We start from the raw sequence: 10,871 nt of genomic DNA, 5'->3' as shown, positions 1-10,871 counted from the left end.
TTTTTTTTTTTTTTTTTTTTTTTTTTTTTTTTTTTTTTTTTTTTTTTTTTTTTTTTTTTTTTTTTTTTTTTTTTTTTTATGTTTATTTGGATCCCATACGTGTATTTGTGTATATATACAAATATCATGCATACATTTTTTTTTATCAAAGGCGTAATTAAAAAAATACAATTTTTTTTTTTTTATTAATAGCGAACATATATAACGCAATATATAAAACATTGAAATTTAAAAAATAAAATACAAATTTATTATAAAATGGTGTTATATGAGGAATTTTCATTATGTTAGGAATTCATTTATTAGTAGTATTTTATTACAACCTATCTACGTTGAAGCATATATATTTTCAAGGTTAAGAAACCGAATGTGAAGAAAAGTATAAAATGTTACTTAACTCTATGTGTATGAATATTTAAATGTAAAAAAAAAAAAAAAAAAAGGATTTTAAAAAATACGTATGATTTATCTAACCAACATGTCTATCTTTGCTTGAGCACTTTTGTTATTTGTCTACCAAAACTATTTTTTTTCATCATATTTTTGCTTCTAAAAATGGCATGAATAACTCTGCACGTTTAAGGCAATATGAAAACACTAGATAAAAGCGTGTAAATAAAGGCAACTCCTCTAAACTTGCTATTAAAATGTAAAGGAAATTTTGTTTCACTACCATGGCTTTTCTACCATATGTATACTACATTAGTGGTAAAATTGAACAGGTAGTTTTTTTTTTTTTTTTTGTCCTCTTTTTTTTCCCATGTCCATGTGTTTATGAAAATACGAGTGCGTATATCCGCCAGTTAGCTTTTCAAAAATATAGAACTTTAAAAATTTGTTAACTTTGTGAAGGCAATTTTAAAAACCTATTTCATTCTTAAGGAAAAAAATTTCGAGCATTTATTATAAAGCATAAAATGTTATGTTTTATGCCTCTGTATTTTTCCGTGACACAATGTGATGTGTATAAAAATGGGTAGAAAGGGGGTGGAATGAGGGTATTATTTTTCACCCTTTTCCTCTATCCAGTTGAATGAGGATTAACATATAAACAAAAAATAGTATGAGCACTTAACAGTATGTACAATAAAACACATAACGTGCGGATAAAAAAAAAAAAAAAAAGAAAAAGACGTGGAAGGAACTTCATATAAAGAATCTTCGTATAAATAGGAACATGGGATATATATAAAACCTTACTATATTACTATACAACTATTCAAAGGTGGTAGGTTGGAATTTTTTTTTTTTTTTCACTTGCATTTTTGTAAATTCATACATAGAAAAAAAGCTTTTCCTCCCTGCATTATGTGGGAATGTGTTATGTATCTTTATATATGGATATATATATTTACCTAAACAAGGTTATTAAAAAAAAAAGTTTGACTCTAAAAACTATTTTGTGTATCACAGTAGTAGTAACTTATGTGTTCGTTCTATTAAAATAAAATGTCAAATTCCTGTTTATTTGTACTTGCTATGATGTATGCAAAATGGGTAGCACGAAGAAGGAAGTGTAAAATATGAAACATTATTATATAACATTAAAAATATAAAACGCAAAACAAAATACATAAAGTCCCATGCATAAGAAAGAAAAATTTCTTCATAAAGATATACCTATGTGTTTTAACAGTAAGCTATGGGATATCTCAAAGTTACCACACACTTAAGATGATTAAGAAAACTGAACGGTTATTTATGTTGCGTTTATGTTTGTGTTATCCCCAAGTAAAATATTTTATGCTTTTTTTTTTTTTTCTTTCTTTTTTTAAAATAGTCAAATCGTCATTTTACCTTTTGGTTAACCTTTTTTTCACTTGAACGAAAAAAAAAAAAAAAAATCCTATTAATAAGAAAAGCATGTGAAAAAAAAAAAAATTATACAATTTTTATTTCCTTCATAAGATTTTCGTTCATAATAAGAAGAATTAAAAAGAAAAGAAATGCATCTCTTTTCTTAATTCCCTCTTAAAAGATAAAAAAAAAAATAATAAAAAATAAATATATAAAAATAAGTCACCATCGTGGCATTTGCTCGTAACAACATGGTGTATGACGAGTAAATTATTTACCCCCCCCCTCCTCCACATTTTTTTTTTTTCCATAATTTAAAGTTCAACCAAAAAAAAAAAAAAAAAAAAAAAAATTTGACCGAAGTAATCAATTAAACAATATTGTGTATTCAGTGAAATTTGTTAAATTTTATAAGAATTTTTTAGGGAATATATATGAAAAATACAAACCCAAAAATTGAGATCACAGGAAATGAGTCCACGGGCTAAAACACGTTTGAGGCAGAAAAATACATATATTTTGTGGAACATCATATATTTATACGTATACATATGATGTGCTTTCCCGTTTATCCGTTTCATGTATTCATTACCCCCAGACATTTCCCAATTTGGAACGAATTACACAGTTATTAAAGGTGTAAAGAATCATTGCTCATTACTGTGTTAGAGCACTAATAACTCCAAGGAGATCTAATTGCTTACGTACATATATACCACAGTAGACTGCATACTCTTTTACATGGGATACAGTGTGAAGCCTTAATAGCACTTTTTTATCAGAGTACAGGAACAGTACATGTTTGCAGTACCATATATATATATATTTTTTTTATGCACAATTGCATGAGTAAACTTGTTTTGCGTGACTCGCTAAACATAGCATAACAAAGCAGCTCCCCATAGATGAACCTATTTGCTGACAGCCAAGGACACCTTCATTTAACAAGTAATTTTTCAAATGAAATACTTAAATTTTGTGTACACACAATTTTTAAATCCGCGTTATATATTAGTGACGTCTAGGGTTATTGTTCCCACAAAATTTTGTGTTTGTGCTTATTTTCGATACCTACGCATATATACATTTACAGTATATGCACACATATAAAGTATCCATATGTGGAACATCCATACATGGCATAAGCATACAGGGTACATGAATATATGACACATCCATACATGGCATATGCTTACATGACACCTCCTTATATAATATTTGCATATGCGTATTAAATATGCTCCTACACTTGTGTATAACCCTCATATACACCACTTTTGCACTGGAAACACATTATGTACACATTGTAGCATGAATGAAAATGAAAGATTGAAACAAATTTTAGATGAAAAAGAGGAAGTATTAGATTCCAAAGAGGAAGAGGATTCACTTGTTGAGAACAACGCAAAGGAACTAGAAAACATTTCTAAAAAAAATTTAGAAGTATTAAAATTTCTGAACAAGCAAGAATTAATTTTATTAATTGGTAAATTGGATAATGAAGATAGACTCAGCAAAATAATAGAGAAAGAAATTAAACAAGATAATTTGGAAATTCTAAAAAATGTAAGGCAAAAAGAAAAAAAAAAATTCTTGAAACACTTGAGACTACATATTACTTCAGAATTCACAACTTTCATTGTGCATGTATATATATATATATATATATATGCATTGGTGTGTGTGAGAACATCTTCAATGTATTCACGAATATCCATAGACATGTATTATAACACATTCCAGTATGATATGTTAAACTAGCGAGTAAGCAGTGTGCTAGTTTTATCAGTTTGAATGAATTGTTTTTCTCTTCCATGAATATATGCACGGATGTGTCTGATGTATTCACATATGTACACATATATATATGCACATATATATATGCACATATATATATCTATACCCTGCGTGCCTACAAATTAACGAATACGTTGAAAGAACAACGGGCTTGGCCTAAACATGGATACTCCACATTTCTGTCTATCCTCTCCCCCCTCTTTTCCTAACACACACGTGGACATATACATAGTATGAAAATGAACAGTATGATACGATTAATCTTGAAGAAAAAGATCGAAATGAAGAAGAAAATGAGAAAGACGAAGAACAAGAAGAAAACGAGTATCTGAAATTGTGTAAATTCATTCCTTTAAGGCTGACATATGAAGAGAGACTATACCTAAGATTACTTGAAAGTGCACTAGAAGTTAGTGAATATACAGATAAAATAGATGTATTTCATAGTGGAAGTAAGAGCAAGAAAATAATAAAGGAAATAAAAACACTATGTTCCATATTGTCCGGTTTAGTTATAGCTAACAATTATGAAAATGGGCAAAAATTGATTAAAGATAGAGATTTTTTACGGAATAGTAATTTTTTTAGTTTTGTTTTTGAAATAGGAAGAAGATATAAAATTTTGAATCCAGACAGGATGAGGAGTAGTTATGGGAAATTGATGTACTTTTTAATGGATACTAGAAGAGAAGATATTTATGATTTGTTATCATTTGATTGTGTGGCTCCCATAAAAACTGTATATGATTTATTAAAAGGGAAAAAAAATGGATTAGAAATATTAAATGATAATTTAATTAAAATTGCCACTATGCAAATAGATGCAAAAGGCAGTAGAAGTGAAATACAAAAACAGATTAAACAAAAGGAAGAAGCAATAAAATATCTGTCAAGAAAATATGCAAGTAATAGTAGCAAAAATAATAAAAAAAATTTATTTAGAATAAATATTCCTATTTTAAATAACCAAAATAACGAAGATATCGAATCAGGTACTTCAGAAGAGTTACAATTCTTGTCTTCAGAAGAAATAGAAAGATGTTTATACAGTCTATGTGATTATAATACACATATACAAATGTTTTGTCAGCCATGTGAAGTTATGATTGATTATTTGAAAACGTTTTATGACCCCTATGAAAAAAATTCTCCATACTCTTTATCCATCGAATCAGGAAAACAAGGAAGTAGATTAACACATTCACATAATAGGCAATATATGTATGTATTGCAAACATTATATTTATGGAAAGAAATAGGTGAACATATGTTTTTTTTATGGGCTTGTGCAGAAAGTGATATGTTAGATTTTAAAAATCCATATCGATTAATGGACACAGGACAGGGATTAAATAGAATGCAAAGTGGTCATAAAGTTCTAAATGTCATGAAAAAAATATTGCATAATGTTCAGAAAAAAGTGGGAGGATGGGTTGGTTCTAGCATGATTCACATGGGTGATACCAACATCCCAAACACATTCATGTTTATTGACAAATACACACAGGTAAATCATTCTCTACGTTGATTTAAACATCTTCACGCGCGTTTGTTCAACCGAAGCATAAATGGTGCATACACACACGAGTTTGTAAAAAAAAAAAAAAAAAAAAAAAAAAAAAACATTCCTATTTCAGCATATCCCCATTTTACATTTCTACAATTCGTTCTGTGGTGAATAGGGGGGGGGAAAAAAACGAAATTATAAAGCAGAACAAGAAAAACACGAGATTTTTCCCCTGCTCTATGCCTTACAAAACATAACTATTTATGAATAACGAAACTTACCCATTTTCACTTTTTCTCCATTTCAAGGTTCCAAGGATTTTAACGCCAATTGTCCTTTGCTTGCAGAAAATCGATGAGCTTTATGATTCTACGCCCTCAATGAAAAATTACATCAAGACGGAATTCAATGGTGCCCAAAATTTAAAGTAAGAAAAAACGAAAAAAAAAATAAAAAAATAAATAAACATAAATAAAATGTATATATATATATATATATATATATATATATATATATATATATATATATATATATATATATATATATATATATATATATATATATATATATATATATCAGCAAATGAACAATAAACTGAACGAACATTTTAGAAAAATGTGCCACGTTGATGATCCAATAATGTTGCGTAGTATAAATCGTACAAGAGTGTTATTCATGCTGTTCTCCCCCTTAGAACAACATATTTACCACTGCCTCATATGACCTTTTAACCCCATATTACCATTTTATCGTATTCCTTTCATTTCCTGTTTTCTCCAGAATGATGATAACTTGTGATTTTTTTCGACATGGTTTCGACGGCAGTGGTGGTGACAATTTTAACGAAGCAGGAAGTTGCATCGATGGAAGATTAACCTCTGCCTGGAATTGGTGTTCGAAAATTGAAAAGAAAAGCTTTTTCCCTATATTTTTATTAACCGGATTTGTTGGCTTTGATGGATCCTTTTAGGAAGAGCCAAGAAAAGAAAACCAACAAACCAATAACCACCTTGTCATTCTTTATTTATTAAAAAAAATTATTTTGTATACCTTACATTTCTTATCTGTTTACATTTTGTGTTGCCACCTAATGGCATTTTTAATATTTTTTTTTTCTGACATATATCGTAGATCACATTTCAAAGCAACCAATTATACATACCCCCTGCTTTTCCAAAACTTTTGTCCAAATTTTGATCATCCTATGATCGTCCGTTAACCACATATTGATCATCCGTTAACCACTTTTTGATCATCCGTTAACCACTTTTTGATCATACTTTTACTACCTTTTGATCATAGTTTGATATGCTTTTTACTGTATATTCCATATTTTATTTCCCACATATTTATCACATTCATAGTTTTCACTGAAAGAAAAAGATTATGCATACCATTTCCCCTCTTGTCACATATATCCAATTATTAGTACCCTTTTTGAACTTCATTTCATTTGTGCTTGCAGAACGTCGGATCCTAATTATGTGCGAAGGGCATTTACATGCATATACATATATATATATATATATACAAAATATGTACTTACGTAAGCATGTATATGTTTACCTAGTTAAGCCTTCCCAATGTGTTTAGTTGTAACAAATCCTAAGCTTGTGTGTACTACAATAAAAAAAAAAAAAAAATTGTTTTACCGTTGTATAATTTCCTTTTTTCCTAAATTCAGCATTTTCTATTTTTTTTAATTTAAAAAGTACTTCTAAGTAGTAATGGAAAAAAAAAAAAAAAAAAAAAAATCCAAAAAAGAAAATATTACGAGAAGCAATATAAAAAAAGAAAAAAGTTTGTGAAATTTTTTAAAAAAACTAAATAAAAATAAATAAATAACAAATAAATACATACACCTTTAGGTCACCCAGGAACAACGACATGAACTTGATATATTTTTTTGCATATTGGGAGTGAGTGAACCACTATGCTCGTTTTTCCACAAAAAATATGAAACATGTGACAGCCATTTTATAGAATTAAAAATAAAATAATAATTATAATAAAATACATATTTTTTTTTTTTTAAAATATAATATTTCTGCAAAATAAAATTATACATTTTATGGATGCCATTTTTCATCAACTTTTTGGCCAAAAAAAGAAACGGTTTGTTGTGAATGGAAAACACGTTTTGTAAAAAATCTACAAAAAATGCTATGTACAATTTTTATAGGTTAACTTTTTTTTTTTTTTTTTTGTCATTTTGTGCCACATTGGAAATTTTAAAGGGACATAATGTTTCTGCTACTCAGAAATTATCTAATTTGATCATACCTTTTAATCGAAAGTACATCAGCAGAAGAATATATAAATCCCTCAATTTTGAAAATGCATATTATAACAACATTTTTTCCCCTTTAACCCAATTTGTAGTAATTTTTTGTGGATAATGTGTAAAAGGCACTTTGAAATATAACCCAAGTATTTTTTATTTTATTATTTATTTTTTATTTTTTTTGATAAAAAAAGTGAAATACATAATTGTTAAATTATCTCACGAAATCTAAAGAATTATCATAAACAAATTTTTATTTTTATATGAGTCCATACCCAAAAAAACTTACATAAGAAGGAAAAAATAACATAGATAAGAGCACATTCGGATATATGTTGATATAGAACAGGTAGAAAAAAAAAAAAAGAAAAAGAAAAAAAACCTCGATTGACAGAAAATGGACACGAAGGTGCCCAAGTTGTTAGATCTGCACTTGCAAGAACATGTGAAAAACATAATTGAAGGGTTCACAGATGAATCAACGAGCACAACTAAGGACACATTTTTTGATGATAAGTATGCTTATAGTTTAATTGACAATTACAAAAGTAGGAGAACAAAAAATGTCGTTATTCATATGTTAAGAAAAGATATTAATATACTACACTATAATGAAGAATACAAAAATATAATTTTTATTAACTTTTTAAGATTATGTCAATTAAATAATTTAAACGTGAAAAAATATCACGATATATTTTTAGAATATGATATTTTTTCTTTTATTGTAAATTCGGAAAAATACGTAAACTTTTTTTTAAAACCAATTATAAATAATGATAAATTATTATGGGATGTGAACAAGGATCATTTTGAAATATTTAATTTTACCACGTTAGATATTACAGACAATGAGAATCGCACTATGAATACTACGGATATGCATTATCAAAATAGTTGTTATGTCTTGGAAGAGAATCTAAAGTTAAAACTGAATGATCTTGTAGAAGATTCTTCAGATTGTGATTCTTCCTTATTTAGTGAAGATGATATTTCTGTTGCATCCGAATTTTCAGAAAAATTATTACCCACAAGTAATTACAAAATGAATAGCGATAATTTATCAGACCATTGTAAAAACTCGAAGTCAAACCAGAGCTTATTGGAAGAATACTCAAATGCAACCAACATCGATGTCGTGAATAATGAGCACATCTCTATCGAAAATAAAATAAGCAATAAACATGAAACATTAATTGAGGATTTAAACAACATACCCAACATTGAACAGGATGAAAAGAAGAAGGAAAGTGGTGGCATGAAATGGAGCGAGCATTTTGGAAACAGACTAGAAACAGTTGACACTTCCACTCTCAATAATATTAATTTAAATCATTTAATCGATATTATAGTAGAGACAGGGAAAGTGAATCATGAAGACACCTTGAGGGAAGGTAATAATTATTTAAAGAAAAATAGCCTACATGAATCAATTATAGAAAAATTTGTGAAAAAATCTGAAAATGAGAACATTGAGTTGTACAATTTGCACAAAAAAATTAATAGCATGGAGAAAATTATTAAACATTTAATGAGTGAAATAATGAAGAGAGATATTATAAAAAAGGGGGTTACTGAAAATGCACAAATTGGGGAAATACAAAAACCAGATGGAATTCAAAAGAGAAAGGAAATTTTCTTATCTACATTCAGAGAAATAGAATGTACACATGGTAGTGTTGTAAACAGCACGGATAAGGAGAGTGGAGATTCTGAAGAAGGTTGTGACAATAAATATTTCGAAAGTTATAACGACACAAGTATACATAGAACTATGATTTTAGATAAGAGTAGAACAAATTGCTACTATGAATTCATAAAAGAAAATAAAGAAATATTTCAAAATAAAGTGGTTTTAGATATAGGATGCGGATCTTCCATAATTTCCCTGTTTTGTTCGGATCACGCGAAAATCGTTGTTGGAATTGATAATGCACATAGGATATTAAAGAAAGCAAGAAAAATAACAGAAATGAATGAAGCAAAGAATATATACTTATTTGAAGGGAAATTAGAAGAAAATGATATTTATACTGATGAAAAGGGGGAAATATATTATATTAGCAAAAAAGATGATATTGAAAAATTTAAAAAAAATCATAATATCAAGGAGCTTAAAATACTAAAGTTTGACATTATTATATCCGAATGGATGGGATATTTTTTATTTTACGAATGTATGATAAATACTATTTTATATGCTAGAGATCTTTATTTAAAGGAAGGTGGTTTTTTATTTCCTAATAAAATTTATTTATATCTCGCAGGTTATAACGATTTAGATTATGTAAATGAAAATATCTTAATATGGGATAGTCCACTATATGATAAAGATTTATCTGAATTAAAACCAGACTGTAAGTCTTTTATGGAAAATGCTAAAGTTATTAGTCTAGACAAAAACAAAGTTTCAACTGAAGTAGTTAATTATGCTATAATTGACATGTATACGTATAGTAAAAATGAAAATTTGTATATCCATTCCAATTTTAAAGTTGCACTTAATTATGGAAAAGTTGTAACAAGTTTGTGTTTTTATTTTGATTGTCATTTTGAACCACTTCCATTCAGTGCAAGTGTATCAATTCACAATTCTGAGAACATATCCTCAAATTTGAAAACTTGTACAAATACCGTTTTAACAACTAGTATGTTCAAGCAAGAAACACACTGGAAACAGGTACTTTTACATATACACTGTCCAAATTACAACATTGCTAATATTTCGCCCCTCGTGGATGCTGATAAGACAAATGAATTATGTGGAAACATATACATAACATCGTCGAGTGAGCACTCAAGAAGTATTAATGTGCTTTTACAGATTAAAAAAAATAAGTCTATAAATGTGGACAAGGAGTGGACGTGCTGCTATTCTCTGAACTGAGACTTATCACGCTGCCGTAAAACGGGGGCTTGAAGGCATGGCAAGAAAAGGATAAACACCTGAAAAAAACGTTTGAAAAGGTTTGAAAACGTTTGAGAACATTTGAATACATTTGAAAACATTTAAAAATATTCGAAAACATTTGAAAACATTTAAAAATATTCGAAAACATTTGAAAACATTTAAAAATATTCGAAAACATTTGAAAACATTTGAAAAAAACATTGCAAAATGTAGCGAAAATGACGGAATATAAAACGAAAAAAAGGAAGGTGCAAGGTGTTCCACAAAAAAATAAAGAAACTCAAATGATAATCCCCACAATTTTTTTTCATACGCAAGCATACCACAACTCACCCAAGGGGGGAAGGTGGGGAATACATGAAATTTATAGCCTGTACTCCATTCGCAATTTCTCTATGTAGAGAATTAATTTGTCCTTACTTTTTTTTTTTTTGAATATATGCATGTTTCCATTTTTGTAAACATAATACCGAAAATGAAATAAATACCACTTAATTTTTTGGCCACTTTGGATAGCCCATTTTGCCACTTTTATTCCATAAGTCTCTGTTTATTACATTAATAACAACATTTAA

At 28.0% G+C, this 10,871-nt stretch overlaps 2 protein-coding genes across 2 annotated transcripts; both read left to right on the top strand.

Annotated features, from left to right (window-relative positions):
* Positions 1-3,108: 3,108 nt before the first annotated feature.
* On the top strand, positions 3,109-6,071 carry PGO_142810 (conserved protein, unknown function; the record flags this gene model as incomplete). The annotated part of the gene is made up of 4 exons (XM_028690272.1): positions 3,109-3,363; positions 3,827-5,101; positions 5,410-5,528; positions 5,882-6,071. The coding sequence occupies 4 exons, from the start codon at positions 3,109-3,111 to the stop codon at positions 6,069-6,071; spliced, it is 1,839 nt and encodes a 612-aa protein (XP_028546073.1).
* A 1,711-nt stretch (positions 6,072-7,782) lies between these two features.
* On the top strand, positions 7,783-10,272 carry PGO_142800 (hypothetical protein, conserved; the record flags this gene model as incomplete). The annotated part of the gene is made up of 1 exon (XM_028690271.1): positions 7,783-10,272. The coding sequence occupies one exon, from the start codon at positions 7,783-7,785 to the stop codon at positions 10,270-10,272; it is 2,490 nt and encodes an 829-aa protein (XP_028546072.1).
* Between the last annotated feature and the right edge of the window lie 599 nt (positions 10,273-10,871).

The sequence above is a fragment of the Plasmodium gonderi genome (assembly GCF_002157705.1).
Source record: "Plasmodium gonderi DNA, contig: Chr14, whole genome shotgun sequence".
NCBI classification, from domain to species: Eukaryota; Apicomplexa; class Aconoidasida; order Haemosporida; family Plasmodiidae; genus Plasmodium; species Plasmodium gonderi.
The sequence above is the reverse complement of the archived record's forward strand: the minus strand, read 5'-3'. Positions and strand labels throughout refer to the sequence as shown.